We start from the raw sequence: 25,732 nt of genomic DNA, 5'->3' as shown, positions 1-25,732 counted from the left end.
TACACTGTGCCGCCCCGGCATATACATGAGCATTGTGCCTCTACCCAATGCTATATGTCAACCGTGGATTTATAAGTCCAGTTGAAGTAACTGTTGCTGATGTCTGGCAGTGAGGTAAAGAGTGTCTACGATTTAGTCTCTCCCGTTATATGGTCGGTGCACTCTCAAACTGGCTCGATGGAGACGGTTTCTCACAATTCAGGCACTCACTTCAACCCAGTTGCTTAAGTTGAATAGTGTCGATCTTACAATTACGTAGAACCAAAGTAGCCTAAATTAAGTCTGTCCTGGCAACGGGTTGTTACATTCCGACATCCACTACGATGTCTATCGCAATTTTGCAAACGCGACCAATAGTTTGGTACCGATGCCAAAGTCTACTGATAACAGATTGCGAAACTTGCAATTGCTGTGCTGTATATTGTGCGTCCTTCCAGATTGAAGTATCCCTAACAAGAGAACTCATTTATGAAATGTATTCTCTCTCGGTATAGAGTGTGCTAATTAAAATGTATTTAATTTGTATACATTTTTTAATTGTAAGCCTAATTTTAATGTCAATGTCCCCTACCTTTTGTGAGTACTGTATTTACGTCACGAAGAGATGACAAATTTTTGGATGATATTGCTAAAAAATAAAGATATCTTTATTTATATTGCTTTTAGTGATGAATAATTAGAAATGCTTTGTATAGGGTGACTCCCCCCCCCCCCCCCCCCCCATACTGAAAGGCTTTCAACTCCCTTCTTTAGTAACCGACACCTGTCATTGAATATTCTAGCACCGCCCTGTTTAACAACTAACCCACTGTCCTGGACAGACAGCCCTGTTAGCTGAGATATGTGCCCAGAACAGCGTACTTGAACCGTAATTGGATATAAGCACGAAAATAAGTTGAAATAATAATAACATTTAAATAAATAAATAAAACTGCTTTCTTTTCAAATATTTAAAAACAAAATAGGGTCTATAATAAATATCAGATGGGTATTACGGGCCACGCAGACTCATTTTATTTTTAAGGCGTTTGTTTGTTGTTGTTTTTAAATTTTATTATAAATATTTATTTATTTTGTATTGTTTTTTGTGGGGTTTTTAGGGATGTTTTAGTGTATGTTTTTATTTGTTTTTTGTTTTTATTTGACATGAAAACTACCCAAATTAATTTCCAGGTAACCAATTCATTACAAAATTAATTGGCGATGTCGCCTATGACGTCATTTAACTATCATAACACCGAAAAAGCCAAACAGCTGTGAGAGTGTTGTGCCACTGAATACGCTTTCAGCACAATGAAAGGCGACTTCAAGGTGGGTACAGGTAATGATGTACTTTAAGTTTTATCTATCATTTTCGGTGCGGTCCACGTTAATTGTTACTAGCGTAGCCGGAACAGGGAATCTCCCCTTCCCCAATTTCATCTCTGTTTTTCCCACTACCCACAGAACACGACTTGTACAGTCTGATTGTCGTCCTCCCCCCCCCCCCCCCCCCCCCCCCCAACAAGGGTGGTTTCCCCATATAAAATTCCTGGCTACGCCACTACATGTTCTGTGATTCGCAAGTTCCCACCATACCCCACCCCGCGGGAGCCATCCCCACTTTTCTATATTATTGTGTTCAAGTTTGAAAATGCTGTACTTAAATAACAGTGCCCCGTTTTACGAAGTCATCTTGGCACTAAGATCACCTTAAGACTTAAGTGCATATGTACAAATGTAGTTATGCACTTACGGTAAACTTAACGCTACGACTTAAGTCCAGACTCTAACTCTAATGACGTCACACGCATACAATGTGCATGGCGTTACTGTCTCAGACTTTATTAGAGTCCGAGTCTAGAAGGTTTTATAAGCACCAGGCCTGAACTTCAAAAATGTATCCTGGAAGAATGTCCTCTGAAACTGTTAGGGACGTGCATGATGCGCGGTTGGTCTAGGATCGATCCCCGTCGGTGGACCCGTTGGGCTATTTCTCGTTCCAGCCAGTGCTTCACAACTGGTTAACAAATGCCGTGGTATGTACTATCCTGTCTGTGGGATGGTGCATATAAAAGAAGGAAATGTTTTATTTAACGACGCACTCAACACATTTTATTTATGGTTATATGGCATCAGATATATGGTTAAGGACCACAGATATTGAGAGGAAACCTGCTGTCGCCACTTCATGGGCTACTCTTTTTCGATTAGCAACAAGGGATCTTTTATATGCACCATCCCACAGAGTAGTATATACCACGGCCTTTGATATGCCAGTCGTGGTGCACTGGCTGGAACGAGAAATAACCCAATGGGCTCACCGATGAGGATCGATCCCAGACCGACCGCGCATCAAGCGAACGTTTTACCACTGGGCTACGTCCCGCCCCTGCATATAAAAGATCCCTTGAGGCCAATTGAAAAAGAGTAGCCCATGAAGTGGCGACAGCCGGTTTCCTCTCTATATATCTGTGTGGTCCTTAACCATATGTCTGATATCATATAACCGTAAATAAAATGTTTTGAGTCCGTCGTTAAATATAACATTTCCTTCCTTCGTTAGCTGTGTGGTTCTAGATGAAATTAGAATATTACAAGTCTCCTCCTTTAAAAGTTGCAGACCTGCCCACTACCCTCCCCCAGCAATATAGTGCAACGGTAGATAGTAGATGTTCATAACTCGATGACAGCAAATACAATGTCCCCCCCCGTAATGCTGAAACAAATCTTCACATTCCGGCAAAACCGATAAAGACGTTCAGGCAAAATGAGATGGTCTGAAACTGTTTCACCATGTACCGTATTTCCACCAATGGTATGATTCTACTCACAATGTTATGGTTGCAATCCACGAGGCATGTTCGTGCAATTCCGAACAAAAATGCGTATGCGTGTTGGGGGAGGGGGGGGAGGAGGGGGGGGTCCAAACGGTCTTTTTGCAGTGTTATGGGGATATAGGCAAGAATAAAAGGTGGTTTAGAGAGTGATTGGAGGGGAGCAAAAGCAAAGAAAAAACCATGACTATTATTACCTATTAGCAGCAAGAAGTATGGGAGGTCTGAATAAAGATTTAATCAAAATTGGAGAAATGTATATTAAAAAGCATGCCTTTTGTGGGCTGTAGTGAATCTAACAAAGATCAGATGGTGAAGGTAGGAGACAGAGTGTGCTGTTCTTGTAGTTTCTGACAGTTGTCTTACCCCCCCCCCCCCCCCCCCCCCCCCCCCCCATCCCACCACCATGAGATCTAGTGTCAGTACAAAACGGAGGCTGTACACATTTCCCATCTGTATACAAGACTGGACATAAAGATAATCATCGTAAAAAGATTTCTTGCTCTCCCCAATCCATTGTTAAATATATTTGCACAAGGAAAACTTACGTCATGATGACAAATAGTACATTATGCAGTGCTTACACTGCAAAGAGTTAGTTTTAAAATAGCTAATTTTCCGTTACATAAATAATGTTTTTAAAATTATTTAAAAATGGCTCATTTAAACAAAACTGCATTAGCAAAATACTAAATGTAAAAATTACTAGTTGACGAATTTGTCTAAAGACAGGGTGAGGTCTGGTTATAAGGCGAATATTCATATAAACAACACTTACAATTATTTCCTCACAATCTTTATTTGTACAAAATCCAGCTTAAGTCATTACAACTTGGTGAACAAATTAAATATAAATCCACTTTTGAATTTCCATTTCTCTTTTTTACTAGTTCCTTCAAGATATTTTAACAGTTAAATTACTTATCTTTACACTGTGAGATAACTAAAATATCTTTACACTGAAATAATTTAGTATCTTTACAATGCAAGGTAACTATAGTATCTTTACACTACAAAATACCTATATCTTTACACTGCTAGATACATATATCTTTCCAGTGTAATATACAAAATAATCTTTACACTGTGAGATACATATATCTTTACACTGTGAAATACATATATCTTTACATTGTAAAATACCTATATCTTTACACTGTGAGATACCTATATCTTTACACTGGAAGATACTGAATATCATTACACTGAAATACTTCAGTAACCTGTATCTTTAAACTGAGTTACCTATATGTTTACACAGTGAGAAAATATATTGACACCATCTTTAAATTGAAAGATTCACATATCTTTACAGTGTGAAATACCTTTATCTTCACAGTGAGAGAGATACCTTTATCTTCACAGAGCGAGATATACCTTTATTTTCACAGTGCGAGATACCTTTATCTTCACAGAGCTAGATATACCTTTATCTTCACAGTGCGAGATATACCTTTATCTTCAGTGCGAGATACCTTTATCTTCACAGAGCGAGAGATACCTTTATCTTCACAGTGTAAGATGCCTTTATCTTTACAGTGCGAGATACCTTTATCTTCTCAGTGCGAGATATACCTTTATCTTCACAGTGCGAGATGCCTTTATCTTTACAGTGAGAGATACCTTTATCTTCTCAGTGCGAGATATACCTTTATCTTCACAGTGCGAGATGCCTTTATCTTTACAGTGAGATACCTTTATCTTCTCAGTGCGAGATATACCTTAATCTTTACAGTGCAAGTTACCTTTATCTTTACAGTGCAAGTTTATCTTTACAGTGTGAGATACCTTTATCTTCAGTGTGAGATACCTTTATCTTCATAGTGTGAAATACCTTTATCTTTACAATGTGAGATACTTGTCTGTGATACGTCATCCTCACAAATAACATTCACTAGAATTATTCCCAGCATTCTTGCTCAAGAAATACACCCAAACTCCCAAACTGATACTGTCCTCATGGAATATGATGAATACTGTTAATGACAGAATATGATGTGTATTTTCAATCATGGTTTAACCTGATGTTCACCAAATGTGAATTAAGTTCAATTTAGCGAATACATGTCATTATTAATTCACCAAAAAGCTAATTAAAGAATTGCATGCTCTTTGTACATCTACATCCATTTTCACTGTTTGGCTGATACCTAACTTTGAATTTTGCTACAGATTGTGACCTCATTCATGAAAATCCAGCTTTAAGCCTGTTCAATGAATCAAAAATTCTTTGTCAGCAATGACACATGACCTGTGTAAGAGATCAAGTAAGACTTGTATTTCCGCTGTCAGATAACACTTGTACTGTCCGCAGTGTGGTGTAATAAGACCTGTATTGTCAGTAGTATAATAAGACCTATACTGTCAGAGATCAAATAAGACTTGTATTGTCTGCTGTCAGATAACACTTGTATTGTCTGCAATGTGGCGTAATACGACCTGTATTGTCAGTACTACAACCAGATCTGTGTTCTCAGCAGTGAGATGTAGTAAGATCTATATTGTCAGTAATCTGGTGTAGTCAAATCTATATTGTCAATGCGTCCTGTGCAATCTCCTGACTGAGCTGGGTCTGTAAATCACTGAGTTTCTTCTTGATGACAGACAAGGCAGAGAACACAATCCCTTCAGGTTTTAATGATCCTGAGGTTTCGATGTTGACAAAAAACTTGTTGGGCTTGCCATACACATCAAATTCTGCTTCGTCTAAAATAATATAACATGTTACAGATTAACTAGGTTGACATATAAAACCAAGATGTTTTTATAAGTAACCAAAATATTGTATTTCTATTATGCACTTATAAATGGTTTAAGCTGATATTACTACTTTCAAAGTATTCAATATCAATGGACCCCCTCCCCACCCCAATACAATGTTTAATTTATTACAATTACCTGTGAATATAGATAACATTTTACAAAACAATACTTCAAATATTTGATTACGTAATAAACAGTATATTAAAAGGTCAGTTTTAACAATGAGATGTTAAACAATTTTCATAAAGTAAAGTTTTTTTGTTTAACGACACCACTAGAGCACATTGATATATTAATTGGATGTCAAACATTTGTTAATTCTGACTCGTCAATAGAGGAAACCCACTACATTTTCTTAATGCAGCAAGGGATCTTTTATATGCACTTTCCCACACAGGAAATCACATATCACAGCCTTTGACCAGTTGTGGTGTACTAGTTAGAAAGAGAAAACCCCAATCAGTTGAACGGATCCACTGAGGAGGTTCGATCTTGTGACACAGGCACCTCAAGCGAGCACTCAACCGACTGAGCTAAATCCTGCCCCTTCATAATTAAATGACAAACATTTAACATTAAAAGCCCAGTGAAAAATGTGACACCTATTATGTGAGAGTCAATTTTATACACATAAACACAGAAACTTACACTGCTCCTCGTCCAATTCAGTAAATTCACTTTTTGGCCTGAAAGTGAAAAGTAAAAATGATTATTTTATTAACACTAAAATCTTTACATCAGGGAAGGTACAGTACAGTGATTTAAGGTCTCACTACATACATGTCATCTGCCATTGAAACCCATGTTAAATTGCCCAACTTCAAATGAAGATTGCCAGTAGAATGGGTTCTCGCCGGCATTAACAACATATACCATTGCGAACATACATTAAATAAGCATTTATTTTCACTCCAAAATTGAGAACATTTCCATCTCAGTTTTTTGCTATATGACCACATCTGGCTATAGTACCGGTCTGAACAGGTGGTTCATTAACCGATTCCTACCAGCTGTCTCTTGCGTTATACACCCATGTCCCAAAAAGATCAATGCACAATATTACAAAATAATATGGGCAAAATACAGCCAGAAGGCTTGCCATTAAACATACATATTGTTTTAATTCTTCACCATTTCTTAGAAGTGAATATGTGAACCATAACTTGTGTCACAATCAGGAACTATAGAGGACCGTGATGAATGAACTCTCACCCGGAAGTGGTCTGTGTAGTGAGACCTAACATCAACAATATAAACTGGCAGAATGCAACTCACCTTCAAGAGAAACATACATCAAACTTTTTATCCCATTCATGTGATACCCATTTAAAAACTAAAAGATTATTGTATTCTGGGGAAAACAAATGCATGTGTATACATTTTGTGTCATTTGTGCCCAACCTCAGATACTCAATGCAGATACCAACAGTTCTGCTAAGGTTTATACTATTATTATTATTACTAACAAAAAAAAAAACATGTCGCAATATTAATCTGGTTGACAATATTTGATTCTAGAAAAAAGAAAATATCTTCATGCCAAAAAACAAAACAAATTAGAGCTAAAGTCAGATAACAAGCTAAAACATCACACCGCTCTAATACTTGACAAATAAATACTATGCTCGAGATTTTGGATTTAGGTGTGTGTCACAGAGCATTAATGGAATCGAATATGTGCGTACCATTCCTCTGAATTTGAGTACAGCTGTGTCACAGAGCATTAATGGAATCGAATATGTACGTACCATTCCTCTGAATTTGGGTACAGCTGTGTCGCAGGGCATTAATGGAATCGAATATGTACGTACCATTCCTCTGAATTTGGGTACAGCTGTGTCACAGAGCATTAATGGAATCGAATATGTACGTACCATTCCTCTGAATTTGGGTACAGCTGTGTCACAGAGCATTAATGGAATCAAATATGTACGTAATTCCTCTGAATTTGGGTACAGCTGTGTCGCAGGGCATTAATGGAATCGAATATGTACATACCATTTTTCGGACATTGGGTCCAGTGTGTCGAAGGGCATTAACGGAATCCAATATGTATGTACCATTTTTCTGGCTTTGGGTACAGCGCGTGTCGCAGGGCATTAACGGAATTGAATGTGTACGTACCATTCTTCTGGCTTTGGGTACAGCGTGTGTCGCAGGGCATTAACGGAATCAAATATGTGCGTACCCTTCTTCTGGCTTTGGGTACAGCATATGTCAGAGGGCATTAACAGAATCGAATATGTACGTACCATTCTTCTGGCTTTGGGAACAGTGTGTGTCGCAGGGCATTGTCTGGGTCATATTCAAATGACACACCAGACGTGGGATTCCATTTAGCATGCTCCTTGGCAAAACCTTTCCTGGCAAACGCTCTGATCTTCAGTTCCTGTCCCTTTCTCAGTTTGGCTATCAGAATGTCTGGAAGCACAAAACAGAATGTTTTATAACACTCATAAGAATAGGACCAAGACACAAAACTATATATTCTGAAACCAAATATATGATTTAAAAAAAAAACATTGAGCCTTCTTCCTCCTCTAGGTAACATAACCAACTTTAAAGAGATACTGTATAATGAGTATTATTTGCACATGTGTACTTTTTGCAATTTGAAACTTGACCACGAAAGCCCTGTATAGAACAAGCAGTGGTCTCCCCCAATATGCAAGAAAGAAAGAAAAAAAGAAATGTTTTATTTAACGACGCACTCAACACATTTTATTTACGGTTATATAGCGTCTGACACATGGTTAAGAACCACACATATATTGAGAGAGGAAACTCGCTGTCGCCACTCCATGGGCTACTTTTTTTCGATTAGTAGCAAGGGATCTTTTATATACACCATCCCACAGACAGGGTAGTAAATACAATGGCCTTTGATATACCAGTCGTGGTGCACTGGCTGGAATGAGAAATAGCCCAATGGGCCCACTGGCAGCAATCAATCTCAGACCGACCATGCATCGAGCGAGCGCTTTACCACTGGGCTACGTCCCGGCCACCCCGATATGCTAAACCCCCTTAATATGTTAATGACAAACATATGGTACAGAATGAGCAGCAGTTTCTTCAGGTAAGCCAACGACTGATCCTTGAATAGACTAAGTAGTCTCAGGGCTAGCTCTGGGTGATCAGAAAATTTTGCCAAATTATCTAAAAAATGCAAAACCTAGAGCTATTTCCCAACAAAATATCCAATTATGACAGACAATTTTTTTTCCGCCAAATTAAAATAAAATTCGCCAATTGTTCTTAAAATTAGTAATTGGCAAATTTGGCGAGTGGCAGAGCTAGTCCTGAGTCTCACATAACCAGGTTCCCTATATCAACATAAGTTAAAGACTCACCATCGGTATCTTCATATTCACTCGCTTCCTCCCTGTGCTTGGACGTCACCTGGCAACAGAAGAAGACATTTTAAAAAAAAAAAAAAAATTCATTACAAATGCCCAAAACATTAAATTCCCCATCCTGTGGATGGACACCGTATGTACCAAAATGACAAAAACCACCATCACTTCTAAATCTGTGTATATGTCTATTAGTATAGATCTATTACACAGTGAAAAGAATACTTTAAAAAACAAACTGTGATAGAATTATGTTCATGTCTAGTTAGTGTCTCACTTCATCAGGAAAACTGGGCGGGACGTAGCCTAATGGTAAAGCATTCGCTTGATGCACGGTCGGACCAGGATCGATCCGTCGGTGGTCCCATTGGGCCATGTCTCGTTCCAACCAGTGCTCCACAACTGGTGTAACAAAGGCTGTGGTATGTGCTATCCTGTCTGTGGAATGGTGCATATAAAAGATTCCTTGCTGTTAATCGAAAAGAGTAGCCCAAGAAGTGGCGACAGCAGGTTTCCTCTAAATATCTGTGTGGTCCTTAAGCATATGTCTGATGCCATATAACTGTAAATAAAATGTGTTCAGTGCGTCGTTAAATAAAACATTTCCTTCCTTCGTAAGGAAAACATAAAAATATGCCATCCTGTAGTCTACTGAAGTTTTAATTAACAGGAGGTTTTCCTATTCCAGATGATGATCTTGACAAATGATGCCACCAGCACTTGTGGATCATGTTGTTCAGTGATATTGGACTCAACAACTTCCTTGTGTCCTCACGACTCCACCCATTCTACTGGCTCCACTGGCCATACAAGTGCAGGTAACTCACATACAAGAGCAGGTAACTCACATACAAGAGCAGGTAACTCACCAGTTCACCATACAAGTGTAGGTAACTCACATACAAGAGCAGGTAACTCACCAGTTCACCATACAAGTGTAGGTAACTCACCAGTTCACTATACAAGAGCAGATAACTCACCAGTTCACCATACAAGTGTAGGTAACTCACATACAAGTGCAGGTAATTCACCAGTGCACCACACAAGAGCAGGTAACTCACCAGTTCACTATACAAGAGCAGATAACTCACCAGTTCACCATACAAGTGCACATAACTCACTAGTTCACTAGATACAAGTCTAGGTAACTCACTAGTTCACCATGCAAGAGCAGGTAACTCACTAACTGGTTGTACAAGATCAGATAACTGACTGATATAACAAAAATACGTAACTCACTAGCTCACCATACAATTTATAGTCAAACCTGTATATAACGGTCACCCAAGGGACTTGACAAAAGTGGCCATTATAGAGAGGTGACCCTTATATACAGGTTCAAAATTAGAACACATATATTAAAACATATCACAACTGTCATAAAAAAAGAAGATACACATGTTATAAATAAAGTTTTTTTTTATTACATGAGACTGTCCATGTCAATACAACACAATACAATGATAGTACACAAATAACACACCTATTTTGTTTATTCACTTTTTAAAGAAGTCGCCAATTTTGGATTGCTTCCCATAGCATTCCACTCGCATCGAAGACACATGTTCTTCTATATCCATAGTAGCGCTTAGAATGTCACACCTGCCATGAAATAGAGCAAACTCTTTCAATGTAACTCACATACTTCTCCGCTTCTGTTATTGAACACACCTTTTGTTTCCTACTTTCAATCTCGCCTTCATCACTCCCATCATCATTTTCGTCACTATCATCACTTTGGCCCGATTCATTGCTATCCATTTCTTTCAAAAGAACCGATGCAGGTCTAGCCCAATCAACAACAGACTCGTCTCACGTCTTGACGTGTGTATCACAGTCAGCAACTTCATGTAATGGTAACCCAAACAATTCCTTTGACTTGGCTATGATGGACAGGGGTACATCGTCGTCACCGTCGTCCTAATCGCTGTTGTCTCCGTTTGATGTATTCTCTTCGACAGACTGAAATCCACACCTTTCAAAACACCTTTTAATTGTTGAAGATTCCACTTCTTTCCAGGAACTGTGAATCCAATAAATGGCCTGGAGGACGTTAATATCTTTTAACAACTGTGTGCCACATTTGCTTTCATCTTGTTCCATGGCAGAAATAACATGCTGCAGTTGACGCTTGCGGTATTTGAGTTTCATGGTCTGAATGATTCCTTGGTCCAATGGCTGGGATTTGGAAGTTGTATTGGGAGGAAGAAAAGCAAGTTTAACATTAGAAAGTTCTACTGTTGGGTGGGAAGGCGCATTATCAACAAACAGGAGCACTTTTCTACTCTAGACGTCTCATTTTTCGGTTGAATTTTTCTATCCACCACTGAAACAAAGCACTTTTCATCCAAGCCTTTTTGTTACTTGTGTATATCACAGGTAGAGCCTCGGGCGTTATTTTCTTAAAGAACGTGGCTTTTTACATTTCCCTATTACAAGAGCCTGAAGCTTCTCCCCTGTCATACTGGCACACAACGCAACAGTCAAGCTCTCTTTGGATCGCTTCCCACCGGCACATTCCTCTCCTTTAACTTTGAATGTGCTCTTTGTTGTATCTCTGTAGAAAAGGCCTGTCTCATCCATGTTGAAGATGTCCTGTGGTGTGTATCCCTCGCACACAGTCGGAAGCTTTGCCTTCCAGTCAATAATAGTAGCGTTATTGACATCACCTCTCTAGCCACTCATAGTGCCCATAACAATGTTATGTCGGTGTTTAAAGAGTCCAGCCACCCATTTGACGCGACACCCAAATCTTCGGCAAATTTAAGTGCTTTCTCTTTAATCAACGGCCCACTCAAATTTATCCTTCTAGATGTCGCATTTTTAAACCAGTCCCACACTAGCTTGTTTATGTCATCATTGACTGTTGCTTTCTTCTGCCTTTTTCTTTCGGATGAAATATTAGTGTCAAAATCGGCCAGAACATCAGCTTTTCTTTTTAAAATTGAATTAATCTGAGAACACCCTACACCAAAATGATCGGCGATCTTTCGCACACTTAAATTGCCTTTTTCAGATTTGTTGATAACGTCGATTCTCTGTTCTAATGTTAAAACAGTACGATTTGTCGGGCATTTTGCATGCAGACGTATTCGTTAATACATTTCGCAAACACTGACATTGACTTTCAGAATATATTTTGTTTAATTGAAGGTTATTACCCATGTGGCATGTTTAACTCATGTGTTTGTTTCATATCACTGCTAATCCTTCAGTGGAGTATGACCGTTGATTACAGCTGAATAAGATCACGAGTCATTAAATAATCCTAACATGGGGCATCTTTACTGACCGCTGCCTTCAGCAATTCATGTTTATTTACCAATCATCTCTAGCTAGAAACAATCAGACACCTAACTTAACACTTCATTTGTTTTGTTTCTTGAGAATGAATAGAGTGATCATACATACAGATTACATTATGTACAGCCAATGGGAAGTCGTCTACTGTTCAGTGTCACAGAAGTTACCGAGGGTCCGTTTGTTTTTCAATTATGATCAGAGAATTACAATGGAACTTTACATTGACGGAAAATAAACCCAAAGCTACAGACATGGCCAAATAAACACATTTAATTTATAATTTTTAAGATGATTCAAAAAGTAAAGACATAATCAGGGTTAAAAAAAACCCCACCAAAAACACATCTTCACGACGATCATTTTGTGACTGTTATAGCAGGTTCAACCTGTGATTTTGGGTGAAAAATAGTGGCCGCTGGCCGTTATGTACAGGTCAAATAAAGAAGGAAATGCATTAGGGGGAATTTATAGTGGCCGTTATAGGCAGGTGACCATTATATACAGGTGACCGTTAGACCAAGTTCGACTGTATATATATATATTTTTTAATTTCTGTAATAATCAACATGTTTTGATGCAGAATTCTGCTCGTGTTATTTTAAATGAGAGAATAAGTTTCTAGAAAAAGATCTTTTGTAGATGACTTTTCTGACACACATCTAAAAAAACAATCAATCCTTGAAGCAAGCTCCATGGATTGACTTTCTTGAGACAAATGTCAGAAAAAACATCTATAATTGGATAAGTCCAGGAACTATTTTCTAGTGCAATTGTTGTTATACTTTTGATTTAATTATTATATAAAATTCACTGCACTTTATTTTGTTAATGTGACATCACTCGTTCTCTCAGCTAATATAAATTATGTCACAAAATTTTTATATGTAAACAGTAACCAATTAACAAATGAAAAGGGTTATTCTGTAATGCCATGTGCTAGACATTTTTTGTAACATGGTTTTCTAGCACTTTTGAATGCACTAGAAAATAATATGCAAATCATTTTTCATTTTCTCTGATCCAACCCACAAAATCTGATGGCTTTTCAAGGCACAAAAAAACATGACATTATTCCATGACTTTCCAGGGGCTGGACGTAGCCCAGTGGTAAAGCGTTCGCTTGATGCGTGGTTGGTCTAGGGTCGATCCCCGTCAGTGGACCCATTGGGTTATTTCTCGTTCAAGCCAGTGCTCCACAACTGGTGTAACAAAGGTCGTGGTATGTGCTATCCCTTGCTGCTAATCGAAAAGAGTAGCCCATGAAGTGGTGACAGCGGGTTTCCTCTCTCAATATCTGTGTGGTCCTTAACCACATGTCTGACGCCATATAACCGTAAATAAAATGTGTTGAGTGCGTCATTAAATAAAACATTTCTTTCTTTCTTTCCATGACTTTCCAAGAATCTTGTTATTGCTATTACATTTCAGGAACATGATGTATCACATCTTCAATCCAATATCACAGACAATAACGATTTTCCATCAGCCGAAAAGTCCACCATCTCTACAACAATGTAGTCGTCAAGCGGTGCTGGCTGCCATCACACTCAAAGGCTTGGATCAGGTACAATAAACTTAACAACAATGTAGTCATCATGTGGTGCTGGCTGCCATCACACTCAAAGGCTTGGATCAGGTACAATAAACTTAACAATAATGTAGTCGTCATGTGGTGCTGGCTGCCATCACACTCAAAGGCTTGGATCAGGTACAATAAACTTAACAATAATGTAGTCGTCATGTGGTGCTGGCTGCCATCACACTCAAAGGCTTGGATCAGGTACAATAAACTTAACAATAATGTAGTCGTCAAGCGGTGCTGGCTGCCATCACACTCAAAGGCTTGGATCAGGTACAACAAACTTAACAACAATGTAGTCGTCATGTGGTGCTGGCTGCCATCACACTCAAAGGCTTGGATCAGGTACAATAAACTTAACAACAATGTAGTCGTCATGTGGTGCTGGCTGCCATCACACTCAAAGGCTTGGATCAGGTACAATAAACTTAACAACAATGTAGTCGTCATGAGGTGCTGGCTGCCATCACACTCAAAGGCTTGGATCAGGTACAATAAACTTAACAACAATGTAGTCGTCAAGCGGTGCTGGCTGCCATCACACTGAAAGGCTTGGATCAGGTACAACAAACTTAACAACAATGTAGTCGTCATGTGGTGCTGGCTGCCGTCACACTCAAAGGCTTGGATCAGGTACAATAAACTTAACAACAATGTAGTCGTCATGTGGTGCTGGCTGCCATCACACTCAAAGTCTTGGATCAGGTACAACAAACTTAACAAAGTAGTCGTCAAGCGGTGCTGGCTGCCATCACACTCAAGGCTTGGATCAGGTACAGCAAACTTATAGTCCGGGCGAGATAGCCCCAAAACAGGGTTAACCTTCCAAAAAATATACCAAAGCTGTGTTTGGTACCATTCGAAGCAGAATTTTATGCAGTTTAACATACTCGGAGCCTCACTCTGAGTCTGTTGGGGAAATTATTTTATGTTACTTTATGTAGAGGGGGTATCGCGGTAAAATACGGGAAATTTATGAATGCCCAAATTAGGTAATTTTGAAGATATACTTTCTTTTAAAGTACCTATTAGCTTATAAGTGGTTATAATAAAAAAGCCATCATCATGTCAGAGTCTGGTCTCAGCGTTGCTTTCGAAACGGTATTTGAAAGGTTGTGGTAACACACATTCTCACTGGGGAAGGAATTGCAGTCACTCTCAGAGCATTTTTCATGTTGGAGTCTGTGTTAACTTCAAACTGTTGTCTTAGTTTTCCCCAGCAACGATCACTATTGAATCAGGTGAAACTGAGTTTGATGCTGGTAGTGAAGAAGATTATTCGCACAATAACAGCGAGTCAGACATGAATGATGATGATGCCAGCGATGATGAGAGCGATGACGTAGGAGACGATGATGATGACAGGAGTAAGAATCTCGTTAGTATGGGGAACAGTATCCTGAAGCCACTATCTTATGTGGAAGTTGAGAACATAGACTTACTTTGTGGCGCCATCAAAGAAGACTATCAAGGTGGACTAGAAGAGATCACCAAGTCGTTAGAACTGAAAAACTTGGGAGAAAATCTTGGCAAACTGAAGGAAGAGTTGGGAAAATCGTCTCATACAGCCAAATTATCGATACAATGCCTTGGTATGTCAGCATCATCAAAGAATTCATTTGCGCAGAGAGGACCAGTAACTGGAGTCTGCATCTGCAAACAGTTGGCAAGATGATCAATCTATTTGCAGCAGCTGGACATGTGCACTATGCCAAGTCTACAAGGATGTACCTGCAGCAGATGCTTCAATTGAATACAGACTATCCATGGGTGTATGGAAGTTTCCATGAGCATGAATATCATACTGAGCGTCGGAGTAATAGATATTGGGCAGGGTTATGGACCGACCTTATCATCGAACAGGTCTTGATGCGATCCTTGAAAAGTCGAAGGGGTCTAACACGGGGGCGAGGAGTAACAGAGTCAGTACGCACTACCTTGATCAACAGCATGCACCGATGTGCTGCAATCCACAATGCGATGAGTGCACTCACAAAGATGGAACACAGAACGAGTGAACAGCACGTAAATCTAAGCACGAGTCGGAGATCACGAGATTGGTCGGATATGAAAAAGTTGGCTGTGTGGTTCGGAAACCACAATCCATTTGACCCTGACGTCCCAACCCTGAAAAGTCTCGCAAATGGTTTAACTGCTGGGGAGAATGACGGTATCAGTTGTGACGATGCCGAAGCAATTGGAGCTAAGATACAGCAGAAGCTAGATGGAGTGTGCTTTGAAGATGCCTCAATTAGTAGAAAAGACCAAATATGCACGCTTGAATGGTTACAAAAAGAGAGTGAAAGTGGACAAAAAGGTGGTGCACATTGACCCACTTGTACTGTTCGTCAAGACTGAAAAGTCCAAATCAACAACTTCAACTATGAGTTCACACCAGAGCCCACTGCCCTTTTCAAAAATGGGTTCATGAGAAAAACACGAAAGTCGGAATTACGCATGTTTACTTAAGCAATCACTTCGCGTTAAAAAGCCAAATGCTGACTGTTGTGTTGTGGACGGTGGTGCAGCTCTCCACCAATCTCCATGGGTTCTGCAATGTGCCTACAATGATCTGGCTTCTAACTTCATCAAACACATTGTTTCACATTGCACGGCAGCTACGAAATATACGTGGTCTTCGATGCTTACAAGTTTGATCGTTCGATAAAAACAAATGAAGAGCAACAACGTCAAACTAGTGGTAGGGTGGCTGCTAATTTTACAATCACTATAGATGGAAGCACGCACGTGTCAACAGAGTCAATTGATCAAGCTACTACGTCAGAGACTGACTGAGCACCGTATAGGAAACTCTCAAAGTGAGAGTGATGCTGATGCTCTCATTGTCAAAACTGCGATTGGTCTTGCCAAAACTGGAAAATCTGTAGTTGTGGCGATGACACAGAGGTATGTATTATGTTGATGAAACATGTAAACACAACTATGGAAAATGTGTTCTATACAACATCAATGAAAGAGCGTGCTAGAGAAATGGCCTGTAAAGCATCAAGAATCAAAGCAGTGTCGATGTGGTGGAATATTCAAACCCTCGTGGACAAGTTGCCGATTCCTTCAGAACTTATCCTGTTAGCTCATACCTGGGGAGGCTGTGACACAACGTCTGCTACCTATAGCAAAGGGAAGCTCAAGATCCTGCAAACACTGAAGTCTGATATTATTCAGGAAGCTGGTTCTTGCTTTGCAAATTAGATGTCACTCAAAAACAAATTGGCACTGCAGGTAACACCCTTATGCTAAGTGTCTACAATAGAAAAGAGGATGATACGCTCACAACACTGCGTCATGCTGACTGGCATTTGATGGTACTGGGCAAGAAAAAGCTAACACCGGAAGCTCTGACACCATCTGGGCGTACAGTATACTTCCATGCACTCAAGGTGCATCTTCAGGTATGTCAATGGGCCACGCTGAACCTAGAATGCCTAGATCCGACTAAGTGGGGATGGAGATTCGAGAATAATCTCCTCCTTCCAATCAAGATTGACATTGATGCTGCGCCAGAGTTTATTTTTTAGGTTGTGTGTTAAGCTGCAAATCAACATCAAGAAATGCATGCGGTACAATGGTGTGTAGCTGCAAGGAAAATGGACTTGCATGTGTTCCTGCATGCATTGATTGCCGGGGTGTCTCTTGCAATAACGTTTCTGCTGACAAACAGACGCCATCTTAGAAGGTGATGCACTCGAAAATGTGTAAACTGGCTTGCTTTTGTTCGTGGATCTTTGTTGGAATTTCAATTAAAAACCTTTCCTTTTATACAGTGCAGACTCTATATAACATTGATGCTGTGTCCTTACATTGTAGAAATTTTATTTAGGAGCCTTATACCACCCGTCTTAAACCGAATACCATTATATCGTACGATGTTACATTTAGTCCCCCGTGATTCAGGAAATAGTTATGTTAACAGCATATTTTCAACTTATTAAGGTTTAAAGCACTACTAATGTATAGTTTCATACTATAGGCGCCTATACCTGTAAGAGTTAGTACTAAAGTTTTGTTAGTGAAGTTGCATGTGACTCACTTTTCTCATTCTTGATGGCATTTTAATGTAAATTGGGCCCTCCACTACCCCTGAAACAAATCCAATTAAAAATAAATCCCCAACAACCTCAGCGTGAGGCTCCTAATATATCAATGTACATATGATATGGCATCAGTGAGCCAAAAATCAGCTTTGGTATATTTTTTGGAAGGTCAAACCCTATCTCGCCCAGACTATTAACACACATGTCACTTGAGAGAATCCTTAACAAATGCGTCTTTTAGAACCCAAAAAGCTCATTAAAATCTAACTAATTTACTCTTATCCCGCAAAAAAAACACCTTTTTTTTTTCTTTCCTTCCTTTTAAACGTTGTTTTATTTAAAGTTTTTTGGTGTGTTTTTTACTTGTGTGCGAGTGGAGTGAAGTATAGTGAGTTGTTATTTTTTGTACACACTATATGTTCCAGCTGTCAAAGAAAGGGGTGAGGGTTTATGTACAAACCATGATAGTCTGAGTATGTGGTGGGTGAGAGATAAAGTGATTTACAAACCATATGTTGTGTGTGGGTGGGGTGAGGTACAGTGACGGTTATGGCTAATGTACACTATTAAACATAATTTAATAAAATAAAAGCAGAACGTTTTCACTCTCTAAGAAAAACCTATTTCTAAGAGAGGGTTGGGGTATACTTTCAAAAGGAAAGGAACGTTTGTTTAATGACACCTCATCACATTTTAAAACTATGGCTATCACATATGATTATTTAATCACTTGGTCTAGAGAATGTTAATATCCATGTTTATATGGAAAGGACAGTACACACCATGGACACTGATGTACCAGTCATGCCTCATTGGTTAGGACAGGAAAAAACTGATGTCAAGATGATCATTCTCATGACCCACTGCACCTCATACAAGTTATCTACCAGAAAATACCGGCCTCGGTGGCGTCGTGGTTAGGCCATCGGTCTACAGGCTGGTAGGTACTGGGTTCGGATCCCAGTCGAGGCATGGGATTTTTAATCCAGATACCGACTCCAAACCCCGAGTGAGTGCTCCGCATGACTCAATGGGTAGGTGTAAACCACTTGCACTGACCAGTGATCCATAACTGGTTCAACAAAGGCCATGGTTTGGGGTATCCTGCCTGTGGGAAGCGCAAATAAAAGATCCCTTGCTGCTAATCGGAAAGAGTAGTCCATGTAGTGGCGACAGCAGGTTTCCTCTCAAAATCTGTGTGGTCCTTAACCATATGTCTGATGCCATATAACCGAAAATAAAATGTGTTGAGTCCATCGTTAAATAAAACATTTCTTTCTTTCTACCAGAAAGCTTCACCCCACCCATTTAGACCACATGTCTGGGGAAAATATAATATCAAAACAGCAGTTGACTAAATATGTTTGTGAAAATATAACACCAAAACAGATGAGTAAACTTTCAGGCAATGAATCTTCCTCTGCCCAGCATCCTTGTGGAGTCGGTGAGTAACATTCATCTGGACGACTTCCTCATCAAACTGGAGGACCTGTGTCGGGAGAACTACATCACACGCACGTACCCCGCCACCTGCCTCTTCAACAAACACAAAGTCTTCATCAAAGTCATCCTGCCAGGCAAGAGTGGTAAGTACATAACACACACATACCCCACCACCTGCCTCTTCAACAAGCACAGTCTTCATCAAAGTCATTCTGCCAGGCAAGAGTGGTGAATACATAACACGCACATACCCCACCACCTGCCTCTTCAACAAGCACAGTCTTCATCAAAGTCATACTGCCAGGCAAGAGTGGTAAGTACATAACACACACATACCCCACCACCTGCCTCTTCAACAAGCACAGTCTTCATCAAAGTCATCCTGCCAGGCAAGAGTGGTGAATACATAACACGCACATACCCCACCACCTGCCTCTTCAACAAGCACAGTCTTCATCAAAGTCATCCTGCCAGGCAAGAGTGGTAAGTACATAACACACACATACCCCACCACCTGCCTCTTCAACAAGCACAGTCTTCATCAAAGACATCCTGCCAGGCAAGAGTGGTGAATACATAACACGCACATACCCCACCACCTGCCTCTTCAACAAGCACAGTCTTCATCAAAGTCATCCTGCCAGGCAAGAGTGGTAAGTACATAACACACACATACCCCACCACCTGCCTCTTCAACAAGCACAGTCTTCATCAAAGTCATTCTGCCAGGCAAGAGTGGTGAATACATAACACGCACATACCCCACCACCTGCCTCTTCAACAAGCACAGTCTTCATCAAAGTCATACTGCCAGGCAAGAGTGGTAAGTACATAACACACACATACCCCACCACCTGCCTCTTCAACAAGCACAGTCTTCATCAAAGTCATCCTGCCAGGCAAGAGTGGTGAATACATAACACGCACATACCCCACCACCTGCCTCTTCAACAAGCACAGTCTTCATCAAAGTCATCCTGCCAGGCAAGAGTGGTAAGTACATAACACACACATACCCCACCACCTGCCTCTTCAACAAGCACAGTCTTCATCAAAGACATCCTGCCAGGCAAGAGTGGTGAATACATAACACGCACATACCCCACCACCTGCCTCTTCAACAAGCACAGTCTTCATCAAAGTCATCCTGCCAGGCAAGAGTGGTAAGTACATAACACACACATACCCCACCACCTGCCTCTTCAACAAGCACAGTCTTCATCAGTCATCCTGCCAGGCAAGGGTGGTGAATACATAACACGCACATACCCCACCACCTGCCTCTTCAACAAGCACAGTCTTCATCAAAGTCATCCTGCAAGGCAAGGGTGGTGAATACATAACACGCACATACCCCACCACCTGCCTCTTCCACAGATACAAAGTCTATGTCAAAGTCATTCTGCCAGGCAAGAGTGGTGAATACATAACACGCACATACCCCACCACCTGCCTCTTCCACAGATACAAAGTCTATGTCAAAGTCATTCTGCCAGGCAAGAGTGGTGAATACATAACACGCACATACCCCACCACCTGCCTCTTCCACAGATACAAAGTCTATGTCAAAGTCATTCTGCCAGGCAAGAGTGGTGAATACATAACACGCACATACCCCACCACCTGCCTCTTCCACAGATACAAAGTCTATGTCAAAGTCATTCTGCCAGGCAAGAGTGGTGAATACATAACACGCACATACCCCACCACCTGCCTCTTCCACAGATACAAAGTCTATGTCAAAGTCATTCTGCCAGGCAAGAGTGGTGAATACATAACACGCACATACCCCACCACCTGCCTCTTCCACAGATACAAAGTCTATGTCAAAGTCATTCTGCCAGGCAAGAGTGGTGAATACATAACACGCACATACCCCACCACCTGCCTCTTCCACAGATACAAAGTCTATGTCAAAGTCATTCTGCCAGGCAAGAGTGGTGAATACATAACACGCACATACCCCACCACCTGCCTCTTCCACAGATACAAAGTCTATGTCAAAGTCATTCTGCCAGGCAAGAGTGGTGAATACATAACACGCACATACCCTGCCACCTGCCTCTTCAACAAGCACAGTCTTCATCAAAGTCATCCTGCCAGGCAAGAGTGGTGAATACATAACACGCACATACCCCACCACCTGCCTCTTCCACAGATACAAAGTCTATGTCAAAGTCATTCTGCCAGGCAAGAGTGGTGAATACATAACACGCACATACCCTGCCACCTGCCTCTTCAACAAGCAGAGTCTTCATCAAAGTCATCCTGCCAGGCAAGAGTGGTGAATACATAACACGCACATACCCCGCCACCTGCCTCTTCAACAAGCACAAAGTCATCCTGCTAGGCAAGAGCGGCGAGTAAGATTGAGTAAGATTTCGTAAGACTCCTTTTGATAGTCAGCGCCATTGTTCATTGCTTCTTGTGTGTTTATTATGTTTAAACAGCGTGTTGTTGGCGGCTGAAGCATTTCCTAGTAATGTTGCTGTGAGAAAGCTGTGTGTGAATTAATTAAAACAACGTGGAAAGACTGGACAGGAAGAAAATGCCGGAGACCGTTGTGATAGCAGACACTTTAGTTTCGATTCATCCGAACTGGCTTGTCGGCTTAAGCGAGATTTGGGAATACCATATGTTATGGCTTTTAAAAAAGATGCCATACCAACAATTTTTCTGCGACACAAAACAAATGACAACAAGCCGACGCCATCCAGATGATCCACACCAAAACGACCGTGGGGTGCATATCGTCAATGTCCCAAACTGTGTTATGCTTCCAACTCCGGTCAGTTTGTTTTCTCATGCACGGTTCTTGCAATCATCGAGATCCGATTTGTCGTCGTTTGCATCTCGTTCGTTTATGAGGTTTTTCTTTACAGTTCGAGAACATTTTCATTAACAATAAAATTCAGACAAGTAAGTATCTATAGCCTAGTCCGTCCCATCCTACCAATTTTTTGTAAAAATAAATTTTGTAAATAAGAATAAAAAAAGCAGTTCTTTTTGTATGCATCTTAGAAAACAATCGGGTCAGAAATAAATGACTTGTAAATTCCATAGTATGAAAAAAGGCGTTCCCTGTAAGACAGACTATAAATACATTAAATTAATTTTACTATACCTTACAGAGAACACTTTTTTTCATACTATGGAATTTACAAGTCATTTATTTCTGACCCGATTGTTTTCACAACTGCACACAAAATTAGTACTGTTTTGTTATTTCCAAAACACTTTTACTTTTTTTTTTTACGTCAAACTAAACTGAAATTATTCACAAAAAAACATCTTAATAGAGGGACGGGACGGACTAAAAGTCGTTTTTCTTTATTTCTTAAAATTACCGATATCGGGTCCACTTGGCTCGTAGAATTCAAGAGTTATTTATCGTCTTTTCTACTACATCACAATTATTAGAACATACAGTGTAGCAAAATAATTTGCACGAAAAGCTAAACAACATATAACAAGAATAAAAGTTGTAAATTAGTAATAAGCTGTCTCCACGACTATTTTCATCGTCATCTGTCAGGCCGGTGGTTCATCGGAAGATGTTCCAGGTTCAAACTGATAAGGCATTATTTGTTGTGTTGCACAAATATTAGTCCAGTCGTCATTACTACACTATTCATCATCAAAAGCAGAATCGCATGATAATTGAGCTTGGCAGTCGCTGTCAGTCCCACTTTCGCTTGACCTGGAAGTCATCTCGTGGTAGGTTTCTGTGAAGCGCATTCCCTTCATGACGTCACGGCTATTTACAAGCAAATGTTTTTACCGAGAATTTTACTCGGTGTTTCCGGAAGTGTTCTACAGGAGTGATGTTTTAATACTTTTATGGGGCATTTTCGTAATTATTGATTTACATATCGGTGTAAAATATTATTGCAATGAATTAAGAAAGCATTTAATTGTTGAATTTGAAATTTTAGTGTATGGTCTGGAAAAGCACTTTAAGCGCCAAGATCACTTAGTAAAAAAAAAAGTTTGTTTTGTTTAAAGACACCACTAGAGCACATTGATTTATTAATCATTGGCTATTGGATGTCAAACATATGGTCATTTTGAGTCACAGAGAGGAAACCCGCTACATTTTTTCATTAGTAACAAGGGATCTTTTATATGCACCATCCCACAGACAGGATAGCATATACCACAGTCTTTGATATAGTCATGGTGCACTGGCAGTGATGCAATTGCAGGGGTTGCACGATACTGAACAAAATATTCTCTACTGTATATGGTATTTAGCCTAAGCATGTTGAATGATTCTATTCCAGGGGTGCAACTGGACACAAGCCACCCGAGTTACCTGACTGTGTTTGGCGAGCAGGGATACCTGTGTTGTGTGTACAACAGCACCGACTCGCTGCAGGACAAGATCGCTCGGTGCATCAAAGACGGGGAGTCCTTCGAAGACACCTTTGTGTGGCGCGTCATCCACGCAGTGTGCAGCCAGCTCGTACTGACCAACCCGCGGCCAGACACCAAGATCAAACCCAGCGTGATAATCTTCCTCGCCCATAACAAGATCTTCCTCGATGTCAAGGAAACGGAACCTGACGAGGAGGACATCACGTTTTTCAACATGGGTTTACCCGAGCCGATATACGACGCCCCGGAGGTCATCACACACAATAACCCTGACAGTACGGCTTTTGTCTGGTCGCTGGGCTGTATCCTGTACGAGCTTCTTTGTCTCGAACCAGCGTTCTTCGACATAGAGGGAATCAATCCATTCCAGATGTACATGGATATCGTGCAAGGAGAACTCCCGTCCTTCCAGAATCTACAGGGCAGCACAGAACTAAAGGATTTGACCTCAAGTTGCATGAGAACGGAGCCGGGACTACGACCCACTCTTGAATACCTGGTAACACTTTCCAAGAGTCACATACCAGGCTCGGACTGATTCTGTCATTTCCATTTATAACAAATAATATTGTTGGGTTTTTAACTTAATATTCGACATATCTTGTATATAAATATTGTTTGTTAGAATAATTGTTAAAGTCTTTTTTTTTCTCTTTTTTTTTAATACAGACAATATTCCTTAATTTGCATATATATATATAATATATATATATATTTTTAATATATTATACAGTTTATGTACATCTGAATTGCTTCCCCTTTTGTTCATAGTTGCTGTTTCTGATGTTCGATATGTAAGTGTGATTTGAAATACTTTTTACTCGGCACTACCTGTTATATGTAAATACATTCTGATTTGTTTTAAGTATTAGTTATAATCACATTTTAATCAAAAAGTTATTTGTTTCTGTTGTTTTTGTTTTATTATATTTAAAAAACTGTGACACGTACATAGATGAAGTTGTTAATCATGTTTCATACTATTTTCCCCACACCTTGTTTTGTTTTGAAAACCCAGCAGCTGACAGGTGATGCTACAGCAGGCAAAATGTAGAAAACATAAGGTGTTTTCTCTTTCATGAATACTCCACCTGTCCTCAAACAAAATGTAGAAAACGTAAGGTGTTTTCTCTTTCATGAATACTCCACCTGTCCTCAAACAAAATGTAGAAAACGTAAGGTGTTTTCTCTTTCATGAATACTCCACCTGTCCTCAAACAAAATGTAGAAAACGTAAGGTGTTTTCTCTTTCATGAATACTCCACCTGTCCTCAAACAAAATGCATAGTCCCCTAAGTAGTCTGGTTTGAAAATTCCAACAGCCAATGGGATAGCCTAAAATTCTTCTACTGCATACCCCTTCCTGTTCCGGTCATGTTATTGTAACTTCCTTCCTTTTCCTTCACTGTTGTGAAATATTCAATCAGTCATAGAATTCAGAGAGAAAAACCTGTTTGGACTTAGACATCCAATAGCTGATGATTTTGATGGTTTTAAGTTGAATTCACCTAATCTTTAACTGCACACTATTTAATAAATGAAAGATAAGATCAATATATGTAACTGCAGCTATCTATAACAGCCCTTGAAATTTGCGATAGCAATCGGCAGTGCCGTTACAAAAGGCTGTCGCAAGATAACCGCATAGAACTCAGTGAACCTATTGCTTGATCTTACTGGCCAGTATTAGTGAGTATGCCAGTGGGGAAAATAGTATGAAATAAAATGTGACAATTTATTGATTTTTGTTCATGTTATTTGAATCATGTTACTATTTATGTAACAAACTGTAGAACATTCATTTTGAAAAATCTTTTGTTTTTGTTTATGTGTCATTGGCATTAAGCCAACTACTGTATATATGTTTTAAAAATCTATTTGTTATTTCATCTCAGTAAACAAGTGCAATACATGCTTGTTCAAAATATGAATTTGTTATTTATCAGGCTATCAATTACAAAGGGTATTGCTTATTATTCTTCATGGGTTCAGTCTGTACAGGATGTTAACTCTTGTCACTGTGGCCAGTGAAAAATTAATGTT

General features: G+C 39.8%; 2 protein-coding genes across 5 annotated transcripts in view; one reads left to right on the top strand and one right to left on the bottom strand.

Moving 5' to 3' along the window:
• The first annotated feature begins 1,184 nt into the window (after positions 1–1,184).
• LOC121388112 (serine/threonine-protein kinase Nek6-like) lies at positions 1,185–25,614 on the top strand. Of its 4 annotated transcripts, none has more exons than XM_041519332.1 (6): positions 1,185–1,311; positions 4,989–5,083; positions 9,624–9,753; positions 13,667–13,802; positions 19,275–19,455; positions 23,596–25,614. In XM_041519332.1, exons 3-6 carry the CDS (start codon positions 9,665–9,667, stop codon positions 24,225–24,227), a joined length of 1,038 nt encoding a protein of 345 aa, XP_041375266.1. In that variant the 5' UTR covers positions 1,185–1,311; positions 4,989–5,083; positions 9,624–9,664; the 3' UTR covers positions 24,228–25,614. The 4 variants fall into 4 exon arrangements, with proteins under 4 accessions (XP_041375266.1, XP_041375265.1, XP_041375267.1 ...); XM_041519334.1 differs by having other exon boundaries at positions 1,224–1,321; XM_041519331.1 differs by lacking the exon at positions 4,989–5,083 and having other exon boundaries at positions 1,189–1,321.
• Positions 3,597–25,732, bottom strand: part of LOC121388113 (DNA-directed RNA polymerase II subunit RPB3-like) — a 29,596-nt gene continuing 7,460 nt past the window's right edge. The window contains 4 exon segments of the mRNA XM_041519335.1: positions 3,597–5,522; positions 6,228–6,265; positions 7,832–8,000; positions 8,933–8,981. Coding sequence (XP_041375269.1) covers positions 5,344–5,522; positions 6,228–6,265; positions 7,832–8,000; positions 8,933–8,981 — 435 coding nt within the window. The 3' untranslated portion in view covers positions 3,597–5,343.

Source organism: Gigantopelta aegis, chromosome 14 (genome assembly GCF_016097555.1).
Source record: "Gigantopelta aegis isolate Gae_Host chromosome 14, Gae_host_genome, whole genome shotgun sequence".
Lineage (NCBI taxonomy): Eukaryota > Metazoa > Mollusca > Gastropoda > Neomphalida > Peltospiridae > Gigantopelta > Gigantopelta aegis.
Note: the sequence above shows the minus strand (reverse complement) of the source record. Positions and strands in the feature narration are given on the sequence as shown.